Genomic DNA, 18,136 nt, shown 5'->3' with positions numbered 1-18,136 from the left:
CACTAGTTCATTTAGTTGTCCTTATGTTAGGTCCTGATCTGGCTATGCCAAATGGCTGTGGGCTACACTAGTTCATTTAGTTGTCCTTATGTTAGGTCCTGATCTGGCTGTGCCATATGGCTGTGGGCTACACTAGTTCATTTAGTTGTCCTTATGTTAGGTCCTGATCTGGCTATGCCAAATGGCTGTGGGCTACACTAGTTCATTTAGTTGTCCTTATGTTAGGTCCTGATCTGGCTGTGCCATATGGCTGTGGGCTACACTAGTTCATTTAGTTGTCCTCATGTTAGGTCCTGATCTGGCTGTGGGCTACACTAGTTCATTTAGTTGTCCTTATGTTAGGTCCTGATCTGGCTGTGCCATATGGCTGTAGGCTACACTAGTTCATTTAGTTGTCCTTATGTTAGGTCCTGATCTGGCTGTGGGCTACACTAGTTCATTTAGTTGTCCTTATGTTAGGTCCTGATCTGGCTGTGGGCTACACTAGTTCATTTAGTTGTCCTCATGTTAGGTCCTGATCTGGCTGTGCCATATGGCTGTGGGCTACACTAGTTCATTTAGTTGTCCTTATGTTAGGTCCTGATCTGGCTGTGGGCTACACTAGTTCATTTAGTTGTCCTCATGTTAGGTCCTGATCTGGCTGTGCCATATGGCTGTAGGCTACACTAGTTCATTTAGTTGTCCTCATGTTAGGTCCTGATCTGGCTGTGCCATATGGCTGTAGGCTACACTAGTTCATTTAGTTGTCCTCATGTTAGGCCCTGATCTGGCTGTGGGCTACACTAGTTCATTTAGTTGTCCTCATGTTAGGTCCTGATATGGCTGTAGGCTACACTAGTTCATTTAGTTGTCCTCATGTTAGGTCCTGATCTGGCTGTGGGCTACACTAGTTCATTTAGTTGTCCTCATGTTAGGTCCTGATCTGGCTGTGCCATATGGCTGTAGGCTACACTAGTTCATTTAGTTGTCCTCATGTTAGGTCCTGATCTGGCTGTGGGCTACACTAGTTCATTTAGTTGTCCTCATGTTAGGTCCTGATCTGGCTGTGCCATATGGCTGTGGGCTACACTAGTTCATTTAGTTGTCCTCATGTTAGGCCCTGATCTGGCTGTGCCATATGGCTGTGGGCTACACTAGTTCATTTAGTTGTCCTTATGTTAGGCCCTGATCTGGCTGTGGGCTACACTAGTTCATTTAGTTGTCCTTATGTTAGGTCCTGATCTGGCTGTGGGCTACACTAGTTCATTTAGTTGTCCTCATGTTAGGTCCTGATCTGGCTGTGGGCTACACTAGTTCATTTAGTTGTCCTCATGTTAGGTCCTGATCTGGCTGTAGGCTACACTAGTTCATTTAGTTGTCCTTATGTTAGGTCCTGATCTGGCTATGCCAAATGGCTGTGGGCTACACTAGTTCATTTAGTTGTCCTTATGTTAGGTCCTGATCTGGCTGTGCCATATGGCTGTGGGCTACACTAGTTCATTTAGTTGTCCTCATGTTAGGTCCTGATCTGGCTGTGCCATATGGCTGTAGGCTACACTAGTTCATTTAGTTGTCCTCATGTTAGGCCCTGATCTGGCTGTGGGCTACACTAGTTCATTTAGTTGTCCTCATGTTAGGTCCTGATCTGGCTGTGGGCTACACTAGTTCATTTAGTTGTCCTTATGTTAGGTCCTGTCCTTATGTTAGGCCCTGATCTGGCTGTGGGCTACACTAGTTCATTTAGTTGTCCTTATGTTAGGTCCTGATCTGGCTATGCCAAATGGCTGTGGGCTACACTAGTTCATTTAGTTGTCCTCATGTTAGGCCCTGATCTGGCTGTGCCATATGGCTGTAGGCTACACTAGTTCATTTAGTTGTCCTTATGTTAGGTCCTGATCTGGCTGTGGGCTACACTAGTTCATTTAGTTGTCCTTATGTTAGGCCCTGATCTGGCTGTGGGCTACACTAGTTCATTTAGTTGTCCTCATGTTAGGTCCTGATCTGGCTGTGGGCTACACTAGTTCATTTAGTTGTCCTTATGTTAGGTCCTGATCTGGCTGTGCCATATGGCTGTAGGCTACACTAGTTCATTTAGTTGTCCTTATGTTAGGTCCTGATCTGGCTGTGGGCTACACTAGTTCATTTAGTTGTCCTCATGTTAGGTCCTGATCTGGCTGTGCCATATGGCTGTAGGCTACACTAGTTCATTTAGTTGTCCTCATGTTAGGTCCTGATCTGGCTGTGCCATATGGCTGTGGGCTACACTAGTTCATTTAGTTGTCCTCATGTTAGGTCCTGATCTGGCTGTGGGCTACACTAGTTCATTTAGTTGTCCTTATGTTAGGTCCTGATCTGGCTGTGCCATATGGCTGTGTCCTTGATCTGGCTGTTATGGCTGTGGGCTACACTAGTTCATTTAGTTGTCCTCATGTTAGGTCCTGATCTGGCTGTAGGCTACACTAGTTCATTTAGTTGTCCTTATGTTAGGTCCTGATCTGGCTGTGCCATATGGCTGTAGGCTACACTAGTTCATTTAGTTGTCCTCATGTTAGGTCCTGATCTGGCTGTAGGCTACACTAGTTCATTTAGTTGTCCTTATGTTAGGTCCTGATCTGGCTATGCCAAATGGCTGTGGGCTACACTAGTTCATTTAGTTGTCCTTATGTTAGGTCCTGATCTGGCTGTGCCATATGGCTGTGGGCTACACTAGTTCATTTAGTTGTCCTTATGTTAGGTCCTGATCTGGCTATGCCAAATGGCTGTGGGCTACACTAGTTCATTTAGTTGTCCTTATGTTAGGTCCTGATCTGGCTGTGCCATATGGCTGTGGGCTACACTAGTTCATTTAGTTGTCCTCATGTTAGGTCCTGATCTGGCTGTGGGCTACACTAGTTCATTTAGTTGTCCTTATGTTAGGTCCTGATCTGGCTGTGCCATATGGCTGTAGGCTACACTAGTTCATTTAGTTGTCCTTATGTTAGGTCCTGATCTGGCTGTGGGCTACACTAGTTCATTTAGTTGTCCTTATGTTAGGTCCTGATCTGGCTGTGGGCTACACTAGTTCATTTAGTTGTCCTCATGTTAGGTCCTGATCTGGCTGTGCCATATGGCTGTGGGCTACACTAGTTCATTTAGTTGTCCTCATGTTAGGTCCTGATCTGGCTGTGGGCTACACTAGTTCATTTAGTTGTCCTTATGTTAGGTCCTGATCTGGCTGTGCCATATGGCTGTGGGCTACACTAGTTCATTTAGTTGTCCTCATGTTAGGTCCTGATCTGGCTGTAGGCTACACTAGTTCATTTAGTTGTCCTTATGTTAGGTCCTGATCTGGCTGTGCCATATGGCTGTAGGCTACACTAGTTCATTTAGTTGTCCTCATGTTAGGTCCTGATCTGGCTGTAGGCTACACTAGTTCATTTAGTTGTCCTTATGTTAGGTCCTGATCTGGCTATGCCAAATGGCTGTGGGCTACACTAGTTCATTTAGTTGTCCTTATGTTAGGTCCTGATCTGGCTGTGCCATATGGCTGTGGGCTACACTAGTTCATTTAGTTGTCCTTATGTTAGGTCCTGATCTGGCTATGCCAAATGGCTGTGGGCTACACTAGTTCATTTAGTTGTCCTTATGTTAGGTCCTGATCTGGCTGTGCCATATGGCTGTGGGCTACACTAGTTCATTTAGTTGTCCTCATGTTAGGTCCTGATCTGGCTGTGGGCTACACTAGTTCATTTAGTTGTCCTTATGTTAGGTCCTGATCTGGCTGTGCCATATGGCTGTAGGCTACACTAGTTCATTTAGTTGTCCTTATGTTAGGTCCTGATCTGGCTGTGGGCTACACTAGTTCATTTAGTTGTCCTTATGTTAGGTCCTGATCTGGCTGTGGGCTACACTAGTTCATTTAGTTGTCCTCATGTTAGGTCCTGATCTGGCTGTGCCATATGGCTGTGGGCTACACTAGTTCATTTAGTTGTCCTTATGTTAGGTCCTGATCTGGCTGTGGGCTACACTAGTTCATTTAGTTGTCCTCATGTTAGGTCCTGATCTGGCTGTGGGCTACACTAGTTCATTTAGTTGTCCTCATGTTAGGTCCTGATCTGGCTGTAGGCTACACTAGTTCATTTAGTTGTCCTTATGTTAGGTCCTGATCTGGCTGTGCCATATGGCTGTAGGCTACACTAGTTCATTTAGTTGTCCTCATGTTAGGTCCTGATCTGGCTGTAAGCTACACTAGTTCATTTAGTTGTCCTTATGTTAGGCCCTGATCTGGCTGTGGGCTACACTAGTTCATTTAGTTGTCCTCATGTTAGGTCCTGATCTGGCTGTGGGCTACACTAGTTACATTTACATTTAAGTCATTTAGCAGACGCTCTTATCCAGAGCGACTTACAAATTTAGTTGTCCTCATGTTAGGTCCTGATCTGGCTGTGCCATATGGCTGTGGGCTACACTAGTTCATTTAGTTGTCCTCATGTTAGGTCCTGATCTGGCTGTGCCATATGGCTGTGGGCTACACTAGTTCATTTAGTTGTCCTCATGTTAGGTCCTGATCTGGCTGTGCCATATGGCTGTGGGCTACACTAGTTCATTTAGTTGTCCTCATGTTAGGTCCTGATCTGGCTGTGCCATATGGCTGTGGGCTACACTAGTTCATTTAGTTGTCCTTATGTTAGGTCCTGATCTGGCTGTGGGCTACACTAGTTCATTTAGTTGTCCTTATGTTAGGTCCTGATCTGGCTGTAGGCTACACTAGTTCATTTAGTTGTCCTTATGTTAGGTCCTGATCTGGCTATGCCAAATGGCTGTGGGCTACACTAGTTCATTTAGTTGTCCTTATGTTAGGTCCTGATCTGGCTGTGGGCTACACTAGTTCATTTAGTTGTCCTTATGTTAGGTCCTGATCTGGCTGTGCCATATGGCTGTGGGCTACACTAGTTCATTTAGTTGTCCTCATGTTAGGTCCTGATCTGGCTGTGCCATATGGCTGTAGGCTACACTAGTTCATTTAGTTGTCCTCATGTTAGGTCCTGATCTGGCTGTGGGCTACACTAGTTCATTTAGTTGTCCTCATGTTAGGTCCTGATCTGGCTGTGGGCTAAACTAGTTCATTTAGTTGTCCTCATGTTAGGTCCTGATCTGGCTGTGGGCTACACTAGTTCATTTAGTTGTCCTCATGTTAGGTCCTGATCTGGCTGTGCCATATGGCTGTAGGCTACACTAGTTCATTTAGTTGTCCTTATGTTAGGTCCTGATCTGGCTGTGCCATATGGCTGTAGGCTACACTAGTTCATTTAGTTGTCCTCATGTTAGGCCCTGATCTGGCTGTGGGCTACACTAGTTCATTTAGTTGTCCTCATGTTAGGTCCTGATCTGGCTGTGCCATATGGCTGTAGGCTACACTAGTTCATTTAGTTGTCCTTATGTTAGGTCCTGATCTGGCTGTGCCATATGGCTGTAGGCTACACTAGTTCATTTAGTTGTCCTCATGTTAGGCCCTGATCTGGCTGTGGGCTACACTAGTTCATTTAGTTGTCCTCATGTTAGGTCCTGATCTGGCTGTGGGCTACACTAGTTCATTTAGTTGTCCTCATGTTAGGTCCTGATCTGGCTGTGCCATATGGCTGTAGGCTACACTAGTTCATTTAGTTTTCCTTATGTTAGGTCCTGTCCTTATGTTAGGTCCTGATCTGGCTGTGCCATATGGCTGTAGGCTACACTAGTTCATTTAGTTGTCCTCATGTTAGGCCCTGATCTGGCTGTGGGCTACACTAGTTCATTTAGTTGTCCTCATGTTAGGCCCTGATCTGGCTGTGGGCTACACTAGTTCATTTAGTTGTCCTCATGTTAGGTCCTGATCTGGCTGTGCCATATGGCTGTAGGCTACACTAGTTCATTTAGTTGTCCTCATGTTAGGCCCTGATCTGGCTGTGGGCTACACTAGTTCATTTAGTTGTCCTCATGTTAGGTCCTGATCTGGCTGTGCCATATGGCTGTAGGCTACACTAGTTCATTTAGTTGTCCTCATGTTAGGCCCTGATCTGGCTGTAGGCTACACTAGTTCCTTTAGCAGACAATATTTGCTTAGAATTCCGTGGCATTATTTAATAGTATGAAGAATACAATTAAACATAGCTGAATAAAATATAAAGGATATTTTCGCCAAACAATTTGGAGTGCTCACATACAGCTATTCTGTGTTGAGCTGTTAACAAAGAAATATATATTACTATATGCTTAATGTAGAGTTATTAATGTAACTTTAGTTGTTCTACAAACGTTGGGCCATATGTTTAGATGTACAATACATTGTAAGGCTGCATGATGGGACTCCAATGATGATTTGAAAAATGTCACAAGAAGAGGCACAAGCTCTGCTTTGTTTTAATGCACATGCTGTACACACTACATCCGTCTCTCATTCACCATTCGACAAGCACTCTATGTCCAAAACTTAAACGAGCATAACTTTTAAGTTCAAGTTTCAACTTGATTTGTTCCAGAGGGTAATTGGTGTTGCAGCAGCGAAGCATTAAAACAACAAGAAACAACAAGAAACAAACACTATAACTGTATCACAAAGATACAGTTATAGTGACTTCAATTAACTAGTACATCATGTCATAGGGCTGACAGCCACCAGTCCAAATATATATACAGTTCTAATGATTGACATTAGCATCAGCACAAAGGTATTACAATGCAAATAAGTAAAGTTCAATAGTTCTGGAGGACCGGTACACTCAGCTGTCTCCATTTCAGAGGCAATAGACAACAATAGGCTATTATAGCCAGCAATGGCTGTTATGCCTTAATTCTGCCGGACCCCAGGAAGAGTAGCTGCTGCCTTGGCAGGAACTAATGGGGATCCATAATAAACCCCAGGAAGAGTAGCTGCTGCCTTGACAGGAACTAATGGGGATCCATAATAAACCCCAGGAAGAGTAGCTGCTGCCTTGGCAGGAACTAATGGGGATCCATAATAAACCCCAGGAAGAGTAGCTGCTGCCTTGGCAGGAACTAATGGGGATCCATAATCCAGGAAAACCCCAGGAACTAAGGAAGAACTAATGGGGATCCTAATAAACCCCAGGAAGAGTAGCTGCTGCCTTGGCAGGAACTAATGGGGATCCATAATAAACCCCAGGAAGAGCTGCTAGGCTAATTGGGATCCATAATAAACCCCAGGAAGCTAATGGGGATCCATAATAAACCCCAGGAAGAGTAGCTGCTGCCTTGACAGGAACTAATAAACCCCAGGAAGGATCTAATGGGGATAATAAACCCCAGGAAGAGTAGCTGCTGCCTTGACAGGAACTAATGGGGGATCCATAATAAACCCCAGGAAGATCCATGCCTTGGCAGGAACTAATGGGGATAGTAGCTGCTGCCTTGACAGGAACTAATTGGGATCCATAATAAACCCCAGGAAGAGTAGCTGCTGCCTTGACAGGAACTAATGGGGATCCATAATAAACCCCAGGAAGAGTAGCTGCTGCCTTGACAGGAACTAATGGGGATCCATAATAAACCCCAGGAAGAGTAGCTGCTGTCTTGGCAGGAACTAATGGGGATCCATAATAAACCCCAGGAAGAGTAGCTGCTGCCTTGGCAGGAACTAATGGGGATCCATAATAAACCCCTTGACAGGAACTAATGGGGATCCATAATAAACCCCAGGAAGGAACTAATGGGGATCCATAATAAACCCCAGGAAGAGTAGCTGCTGCCTTGGCAGGAACTAATGGGGATCCATAATAAACCCCAGGAAGAGTAGCTGCTGCCTTGGCAGGAACGAATGGGGATCCATAATAAATATAAATACAAGTGTAACTTTAGTATGCCTACTATGGTACCATGTTACCCTGTTACTGTGTTACAGTTACTATGCTGTGTTACTGTGTTACTGTGCTACTGTGCTGCTATGCTACTGTGTTATCGTGTTACTGTGTTACAAAACCATAGATCTATTCTATATGTGTTTGTTCATTTGTTTCATTTGTTTCTGGTTAGGGTTAGGGTTATTTCTGGTTAGGTTATGTTATTTCCCTAAATGTGTGGGCATGTATACTGAGCATTCAAAACTTTAAGAACATCTGCCCTTTCATGACAGACTGACCAGGTGACTCCAGGTCAAGGCTATGATCCCTTATTGATGTCACCTGTTAAATCAACTTCAATCAGTGTAGATGAAGGGGAGGAGAAAGGTTAAAGAAGGATTTTTAAGCCTTGAGACAATTCCACATGGATTGTGAATGTGTGACATTCAGAGGGGAATGGGCAAGACAAACACTTTTACAGCTTTTGAATGAGGTATGGGAGTAGGTGCCAGGCGCACGATTTGTATCAAGACCTGTAACGCTGTTGGGTTGTTCACGCTCAACTGTTTCCGTGTGTATCAGGAATGGTCCACCACTCAAAGGACATCCAACCAACATGACACAACTGTGGGAAGCATTGGAGTTAACATGGGCCAGAATCCCTGTGGAACCCTTTCAACACGGGCCAGAATCCCTGTGGAACCCTTTCAACACCTTGTAGAGTCAACATGGGCCAGAATCCCTGTGGAACACCCATGGGCCAGAATCCCTGTGGAACCCTTTCAACACCTTGTAGAGTTAACATGGGCCAGAATCCCTGTGGAACACACCTTGTAGAGTCAACATGGGCCAGAATCCCTGTGGAACCCTTTCAACACCTTGTAGAGTTAACACGGGCCAGAATCCCTGTGGAACCCTTTCAACACCTTGTAGAGTCAACATGGGCCAGAATCCCTGTGGAACCCTTTCAACACCTTGTAGAGTTAACACGGGCCAGAATCCCTGTGGAACCCTTTCAACACCTTGTAGAGTCAACATGGGCCAGAATCCCTGTGGAACCCTTTCAACACCTTTGTCAACATAGAAGGAACCCTTTCAACACCTTGTAGAGGGCCAGAATCCCTGTGGAACCCTTTCAACACCTTGTAGAGTCAACATGGGCCAGAATCCCTGTGGAACCCTTTCAACACCTTGTAGAGTCAACATGGGCCAGAATCCCTGTGGAACCCTTTCAACACCTTGTAGAGTTAAAATGGGCCAGAATCCCTGTGGAACCTTTCAACACTGTTCTGAAGGGCAACACTGTTCTGAGGGGGGGGGGGGGTCAAATCAATAATAGGAAGGTGTTCCGGATTTTTGCTATACTCAGTGGATGTCACATAGTAATTTGAAATGGCTTGTAATGTAAATGAACATGTAAAGGGATAACCAAACTTCTCATGCTGTCGATTGATTGATTGATTGGTTGGTTGGTTGATTGATTGTCTTCTCTCTCTCTCTCCTCCAGGTGGAGATGCTGGAGCGTAAGTATGGGGGCCGTTTCATAACGCGTCATGCGGCCCGCACCATCCAGACAGCCTTCCGCCAGTATCAGATGAACAAGAACTTTAAACGTCTCCGCAGTTCCATGTCCGAGAACCGCATGTCCCGACGTATCGTCCTGTCCAGCATGAGGATGCAGTTCTCCTTGGAAGGCCCTGAGAATGTTCATCAGTCGTCCTTCCTCACCGACAACGGAACCAAACACCTGGGGGCCCTGGTCCAATCAGAATGCAGCTCTGACCTGGGGGGTGTGGTCCCAGGTACTATGAAGTCACCTGTGTTGGCCCAGAACGATGACTTCACTGACGCTATAACAGAGCTGGAGGACGCGTTCTCCCGTCAGGTCAAGTCTCTGGCCGAGTCGATAGACGATGCTCTGCATAGTAGGAGTCTGCACAGGGAGGAGGGGGGGCCAGGAGAGACGAGGCAAGGAGGGAGAGGACACCCTGACCTGGACAAAGACCGAGACAGAGAGCTGTTCTCCTACCAGGTCAAACCCTCCTCACACAGCAGTGCGGAACACCACAAACTGGATGAGATGACCGCATCATACAGCGATGTGACTCTCTACATCGATGAGGAAGAGCTGTCCCCTCCTCTCCCTCTGTCTCAGTCCCTGGACCATTCCTACTCTCCTCTCCCTCTGTCTCAGTCCCTAGAGCGCCCCTACACCCCCCTACCATCGGTAGACCGGCACTCCTCCAAAGAGTCGGAGCTGCGTTTGCGTTCTCTCTCCTGGTCTCTGGTCCATAAGGATGATAAAGGTCAGGGGTCAGACATCTCCTGCCGCAGCACACCCTCCCTGAAGCAGCAGGAGCAGAGGCTTAGGGTGGACCGCCTCCCGCTGCTGACCATCGAGCCGCCCAGCGACAGCTCTGTGGAGCTCAGTGACCGTTCCGACCGCTCCATTCCGAAGAGACAGAAAGCCTACGCTCGCCAGCCCATTAGTCAGCCAGCCAGCCCCAAACATCCCCCTCCTCACCCCTCCTCCTTAACTCACCCCCGTGGCCTGCCCCCCAAGGGAACCTCTTGGGATGAGGATGCTCCCCGCTACCGGCCACGCGCACTAGAGGCCCACCTGGCGATCAACGGGATGGCTAACCGGCAGAGCAAGTCAGAGTCAGATTTCTCAGATGGGGACAATGACAGTATCAACTCTACATCTAACAGTAATGACACTATTAACTGCAGCTCTGAGTCCTCCAGTAGAGAACAGACCCTCAGAAAACAGACCTATCACAAAGAGACACGCAGCAGCTGGGACTCACCGGCCTTCAGTAATGATATCATCAGGAAGAGACACTATCGTATCGGACTAAACCTGTTTAACAAGTAGGTTCAGGACAGAGGCACACACACTGAAGTCTGAGTTAAATGACATAGTCCTTATCAGTGGTTGTAATCTGAGATCAGTGGTTGTAATCGGAGATCAGTGGTGGTAATCTCAGATCAGTGGTTGTAATCGGAGATCAGTGGTGGTAATCGGAGATCAGTGGTTGTAATCAGTGGTGGTAATCGGAGATCAGTGGTTGTAATCAGTTGTTGTAATCAGTGGTGGTAATCGGAGATCAGTGGTGGTAATCGGAGATCAGTGGTTGTAATCGGAGGACAGTGCTTGTAATCAGTGGTTGTAATCGGAGATCAGTGGTGGTAATCGGAGATCAGTGGTGGTAATCGGAGATCAGTGGTGGTAATCGGAGATCAGTGGTTGTAATCGGAGATCAGTGGTTGTAATCGGAGATCAGTGGTGGTAATCGGAGATCAGTGGTTGTAATCGGAGATCAGTGCTTGTAATCAGTGGTTGTAATCGGAGATCAGTGGTTGTAATCGGAGATCAGTGGTGGTAATCGGAGATCAGTGGTGGTAATCGGAGATCAGTGGTGGTAATCGGAGATCAGTGGTGGTAATCGGAGATCAGTGGTGGTAATCGGAGATCAGTGGTTGTAATCGGAGGACAGTGCTTGTAATCAGTGGTTGTAATCGGAGATCAGTGGTGGTAATCGGAGATCAGTGGTGGTAATCGGAGATCAGTGGTGGTAATCGGAGATCAGTGGTTGTAATCGGAGATCAGTGGTTGTAATCGGAGATCAGTGGTGGTAATCGGAGATCAGTGGTGGTAATCGGAGATCAGTGGTTGTAATCGGAGATCAGTGGTTGTAATCGGAGATCAGTGGTGGTAATCGGAGATCAGTAATCGGAGATCAGTGGTTGTAATCGGAGGACAGTGCTTGTAATCAGTGGTTGTAATCGGAGATCAGTGGTGGTAATCGGAGATCAGTGGTGGTAATCGGAGATCAGTGGTGGTAATCGGAGATCAGTGGTGGTAATCGGAGATCAGTGGTGGTAATCGGAGATCAGTGGTGGTAATCGGAGATCAGTGGTGGTGTAATCAGTGGTGGTAATCGGAGATCAGTGGTGGTAATCGGAGATCAGTGGTTGTAATCGGAGATCAGTGGTTGTAATCGGAGATCAGTGGTTGTAATGGATCAGTGGTGTAATCGGAGATCAGTGGTTGTAATCGGAGATCAGTGGTTGTCGGAGATGGTGGTAATCGGAGATCAGTGGTGTAATCGGAGATCAGTGGTGGTAATCGGAGATCAGTGGTGGTAATCGGAGATCAGTGGTGGTAATCGGAGATCAGTGGTGGTAATCGGAGATCAGTGGAGTAATCAGTCAGTGGTTGTAATCGGAGATCAGTGGTGGTAATCGGAGATTGTAATCGGAGGACAGTGCTTGTAATCAGTGGTTGTAATCGGAGATCAGTGGTGGTAATCGGAGATCAGTGGTTGTAATCGGAGAGATCAGTGGTGGTAATCGGAGATCAGTGGTGGTAATCGGAGATCAGTGGTGGTAATCGGAGATCAGTGGTGGTAATCGGAGATCAGTGGTGTAATCGTAATCGGAGATCAGTGGTGGTAATCGGAGATCAGTGGTGGTAATCGGAGATCAGTGGTGGTAATCGGAGATCAGTGGTTGTAATCGGAGGTAATCGGAGATCAGTGGTTGTAATCGTAATCAGATCAGTGGTGGTAATCGGAGATCAGTGGTGGTAATGGTGGGTAATCGGAGATCAGTGGGTAATCGGAGATCAGTGGTGGTAATCGGATCGGAGATCAGTGGTGGTAATCGGAGATCAGTGGTGGTAGATCAGTGGTGGTAATCGGAGATCAGTCGGAGATCAGTGGTGGTAATCGGAGATCAGTGGTGGTAATCAGTGGGAGATCAGTGGTTGTCGGAGATCAGTGGTTGTAATCGGAGATCAGTGGTGGTAATCGGAGATCAGTGGTTGTAATCAGTGGGTAATCGGAGATCAGTGGTGGTAATCGGAGATCAGTGGTGGTAATCGGAGATCAGTGGGTAATCGGAGATCAGTGGTGGTAATCGGAGATCAGTGGTGGTAATCAGTGGTTGAGATCAGTGGTGGTTGTAATCGGAGATCAGTGGTGGTAATCGGAGATCAGATCAGTGGTGGTAATCGGAGATCAGTGGTGGTAATCGGAGATCAGTGGTGGTAATCGGAGATCAGTGGTGGTAATCGGAGATCAGTGGTGGTAATCGGAGGTGGGTAATCGGAGATCAGTGGTGGTAATCGAGATCAGTGGTTGTAATCGGAGATCAGTGGTGGTAATCAGTGGGAGATCAGTGGTTGTAATCGGAGATCAGTGGTTGATCAGTGGTTGTAATCGGAGATCAGTGGTTGTAATCGGAGATCAGTGGTTGTAATCGGAGGTGGGTAATCGGAGATCAGTGGTTGTAATCGGAGATCAGTGGTAATCAGTGGTGGTAATCGGAGATCAGTGGTTGTAATCGGAGATCAGTGGTTGTAATCGGAGATCAGTGGTGGTAATCGGAGATCAGTGGTTGTAATCGGAGATCAGTGGTGGTAATCGGAGATCAGTGGTGGTAATCGGAGATCAGTGGTGGTAATCGGAGATCAGTGGTGGTAATCGGAGATCAGTGGTTGTAATCGGAGATCAGTAATCGGAGATCAGTGGTGGTAATCGGAGATCAGTGGTGGTAATCGGAGATCAGTGGTGGTAATCGGAGATCAGTGGTGGTAATCGGAGATCAGTGGTTGTAATCGGAGGACAGTGCTTGTAATCAGTGGTTGTAATCGGAGATCAGTGGTGGTAATCGGAGATCAGTGGTGGTAATCGGAGATCAGTGGTGGTAATCGGAGATCAGTGGTGGTAATCGGAGATCAGTGGTGGTAATCGGAGATCAGTGGTGGTAATCGGAGATCAGTGGTTGTAATCGGAGATCAGTGGTGGTAATCGGAGATCAGTGGTGGTAATCGGAGATCAGTGGTGGTAATCGGAGATCAGTGGTGGTAATCGGAGATCAGTGGTGGTAATCGGAGATCAGTGGTGGTAATCGGAGATCAGTGGTGGTAATCGGAGATCAGTGGTGGTAATCGGAGATCAGTGGTTGTAATCAGTGATCAGTGGTTGTAATCGGAGATCAGTGGTTGTAATCGGAGATCAGTGGTAATGGAGATCAGTGGTGGTAATCGGAGATCAGTGGTGGTAATCGGAGATCAGTGGTGGTAATCGGAGATCAGTGGTGGTAATCGGAGATCAGTGGTGGTAATCGGAGATCAGTGGTTGTAATCGGAGATCAGTGGTGGTAATCAGTGGTTGTAATCAGTGATCAGTGGTTGTAATCGGAGATCAGTGGTTGTAATCGGAGATCAGTGGTTGTAATCGGAGATCAGTGGTTGTAATCGGAGATCAGTGGTTGTAATCGGAGATCAGTGGTTGTAATCAGTGGTGGTAATCTGAGATCAGTGGTGGTAATCTGAGATCAGTGGTGGTAATCGGAGATCAGTGGTGGTAATCGGAGATCAGTGGTGGTAATCGGAGATCAGTGGTGGTAATCGGAGATCAGTGGTGGTAATCGGAGATCAGTGCTTGTAATCGGAGATCAGTGCTTGTAATCGGAGATCAGTGCTTGTAATCGGAGATCACACGAAGGGTGCTGTGATAAACGTTATCCAGGGACTTAAGAGTAGAGGCAGCTGCACATTGATAAATAGTATCACCATAATCAAGAACAGGTAGACAGGTTGATAAATAGTATCACCATAATGAAGAACAGATAGACAGGTTGATACATAGTATCACCACAACAACAGGTAGTCAGGTTGATACATAGTATCACCATAACAACAGGTAGACAGGTTGATACATAGTATCACCATAACAACAGGTAGAAAGGTTGATAAATAGTATCACCATAACAACAGGTAGAAAGGTTGATAAATAGTGTCACCATAACAACAGGTAGAAAGGTTGATAAATAGTGTCACCATAACAACAGGTAGAAAGGTTGATAAATAGTGTCACCATAATGAAGAACAGATAGACAGGCTGATACATAGTATCACCACAACAACAGGTAGAAAGGTTGATACATAGTAACACCATAACAACAGGTAGAAAGGTTGATAAAAAGTATCACCATAATGAAGAACGGATAGACAGGTTGATACATAGTATCACCACAACAACAGGTAGACAGGTTGATACATAGTATCACCATAACAACAGGTAGAAAGGTTGATACATAGTATCACCATAACAACAGGTAGACAGGTTGTACATAGTATCACCACAACAACAGGTAGACAGGTTGATACATAGTATCACCATAACAACAGGTAGAAAGGTTGATACATAGTATCACCATAACAACAGGTAGACAGGTTGTACATAGTATCACCATAACAACAGGTAGACAGGTTGATAAATAGTATCACCACAACAACAGGTAGACAGGTTGTACATAGTATCAACATAACAACAACAGGTAGAAAGGTTGATACATAGTATCACCATAACAACAGGTAGACAGGTTGATACATAGTATCACCATAACAACAGGTAGAAAGGTTGATACATAGTATCATCACCACAACAACAGGTAGAAAGGTTGATAAATAGTATCACCATAACAACAGGTAGACAGGTTGATAAATAGTATCACCATAACAACAGGTAGACAGGTTGTACATAGTATCACCATAACAACAGGTAGACAGGTTGATAAATAGTATCACCACAACAACAGGTAGACAGGTTGTACATAGTATCAACATAACAACAACAGGTAGAAAGGTTGATACATAGTATCACCATAACAACAGGTAGAAAGGTTGATACATAGTATCACCATAACAACAGGTAGAAAGGTTGATACATAGTATCACCATAACAACAGGTAGACAGGTTGATAAATAGTATCACCATAACAACAGGTAGATAGGTTGATACATAGTATCATCACCACAACAACAGGTAGAAAGGTTGATAAATAGTATCACCATAACAACAGGTAGACAGGTTGATAAATAGCATCACCATAACAACAGGTATAAAGGTTGATAAATAGTATCACCATAACAACAGGTAGACAGGTTGATACATAGTATCACCACAACAACAGGTAGACAATTTGATACATAGCATCACCATAACAACAGGTAGACAGGTTGATTGATAAATAGTATCACCATAACAACAACAGGTAGAACGGTTGATACATAGTATCACCATAACAACAGGTAGACAGGTTGATACATAGTATCACCATAACAACAGGTAGACAGGTTGATACATAGTATCACCATAACAACAGGTAGACAGGTTGATAAATGGTATCACCATAACAACAGATAGAAAGGTTGATACATAGTATCACCATAACAACAGGTAGAAAGGTTGATAAATAGTATCACCATAACAACAACAGGTAGAAAGGTTGATAAATAGTATCACCATAACAACAACAGGTAGAAAGGTTGATAAATAGTATCACCATAACAACAACAGGTAGAAAGGTTGATAAATAGTATCACCATAACAACAACAGGTAGAAAGGTTGATAAATAGTATCACCATAACAACAACAGGTAGAAAGGTTGATAAATAGTATCACCATAACAACAACAGGTAGAAAGGTTGATAAATAGTATCACCATAACAACAACAGGTAGAAAGGTTGATAAATAGTATCACCATAACAACAACAGGTAGAAAGGTTGATAAATAGTATCACCATAACAACAGGTAGACAGGTTGATACATAGTATCACCATAACAACAGATAGAAAGGTTGATACATAGTATCACCATAACAACAGGTAGAACGGTTGCTGTAATAGTGGTTGCTGTAATAGTGCTATGCCCAGGCCTAAACCCTGATTGGTTTACATTGTGGTTGCTGTAATAGTGCTATGCCCAGGCCTAATCCCTGATTGGTCTACATTGTGGTTGCTGTAATAGTGCTATGCCCAGGCATAATCCCTGATTGGTTTACATTGTGGTTGCTGTAATAGTGCTATGCCCAGGCCTAATCCCTGAATGGTTTACATTGTGGTTGCTGTAATAGTGCTATGCCCAGGCATAATCCCTGATTGGTTTACATTGTGGTTGCTGTAATAGTGCTATGCCCAGGCATAATCCCTGATTGGTTTACATTGTGGTTGCTGTAATAGTGCTATGCCCAGGCATAATCCCTGAATGGTTTACATTGTGGTTGCTGTAATAGTGCTATGCCCAGGCATAATCCCTGATTGGTTTACATTGTGGTTGCTGTAATAGTGCTATGCCCAGGCCTAATCCCTGAATGGTTTACATTGTGGTTGCTGTAATAGTGCTATGCCCAGGCATAATCCCTGATTGGTTTACTTTGTGGTTGCTGTAATAGTGCTATGCCCAGGCCTAATCCCTGATTGGTTTACATTGTGGTTGCTGTAATAGTGCTATGCCCAGGCCTAACCCCTGATTGGTCTACATTGTGGTTGCTGTAATAGTGCTATGCCCAGGCCTAAACCCTGATTGGTCTACATTGTGGTTGCTGTAATAGTGCTATGCCCAGGCCTAAACCCTGATTGGTCTACATTGTGGTTGCTGTAATAGTGCTATGCCCAGGCCTAAACCCTGATTGGTTTACATTGTGGTTGCTGTAATAGTGCTATGCCCAGGCCTAAACCCTGATTGGTTTACATTGTGGTTGCTGTAATAGTGCTATGCCCAGGCCTAATCCCTGATTGGTCTACATTGTGGTTGCTGTAATAGTGCTATGACCAGGCCTAAACCCTGATTGGTTTGCATTGTGGTTGCTGTAATAGTGCTATGCCCAGGCCTAATCCCTGATTGGTCTACATTGTGGTTGCTGTAATAGTGCTATGCCCAGGCCTAAACCCTGATTGGTTTACATTGTGGTTGCTTTAATAGTGCTATGCCCAGGCCTAACCCCTGATTGGTTTACATTCAACACACATTTCTCAGATAAAAAAAGCAAAGTTGTACATTTACCAAGGATTCACAAATCTTAGCTAGATATGGACTCCTGGAGATGGAAGATAATTATGGAGTGGCAGCACCTAAGCAGTTTTCCATACTTCCTGATAACAATATTAGATTTAAGATATGGGTTACTGAGCCATCAATGAGGGGGCAGCACACTTGAGAAGACCTGGCTCCAATTGGTTTGTCCCTGTGGAGTTCTTGGTATCTATTGCAAGTAAGGCATCAATGACTTATTTTTCTGTGAATTGCCGAAGTGCAAAAACTTCCCTACTATTTTCAGAGTTAAACTCTTTCCATATTGCCATCAATGTTTTTGGAATTTTGTCCATAATGGGGCCAGAGTCTGACCATAATGGGGCCAGAGTCTGACCATAATGGGGCCAGAGTCTGACCATAATGGGGCCAGAGTCTGACCATAATGGGGCCAGAGTCTGACCATAATGGGGCCAGAGTCTGACCATAATGGGGCCAGAGTCTGACCATAATGGG

General features: G+C 45.2%; 1 protein-coding gene across 2 annotated transcripts in view; it reads left to right on the top strand.

The window, feature by feature from the left end:
- LOC124024104 (IQ motif and SEC7 domain-containing protein 1-like) overlaps positions 1 to 18,136 on the top strand; it is a 202,114-nt gene that overhangs the window by 128,724 nt on the left and 55,254 nt on the right. For both annotated transcript variants that reach the window (XM_046338141.1, XM_046338142.1), the window contains exon 3: positions 9,301 to 10,667. In XM_046338141.1, the coding sequence (XP_046194097.1) occupies positions 9,301 to 10,667 (1,367 nt within the window). The remainder of the gene's footprint in view (positions 1 to 9,300; positions 10,668 to 18,136) is intronic.

Source organism: Oncorhynchus gorbuscha, linkage group LG03, assembly GCF_021184085.1.
Source record: "Oncorhynchus gorbuscha isolate QuinsamMale2020 ecotype Even-year linkage group LG03, OgorEven_v1.0, whole genome shotgun sequence".
NCBI classification, from domain to species: domain Eukaryota; kingdom Metazoa; phylum Chordata; class Actinopteri; order Salmoniformes; family Salmonidae; genus Oncorhynchus; species Oncorhynchus gorbuscha.
This window is presented reverse-complemented; position numbering and strand designations above follow the sequence as displayed.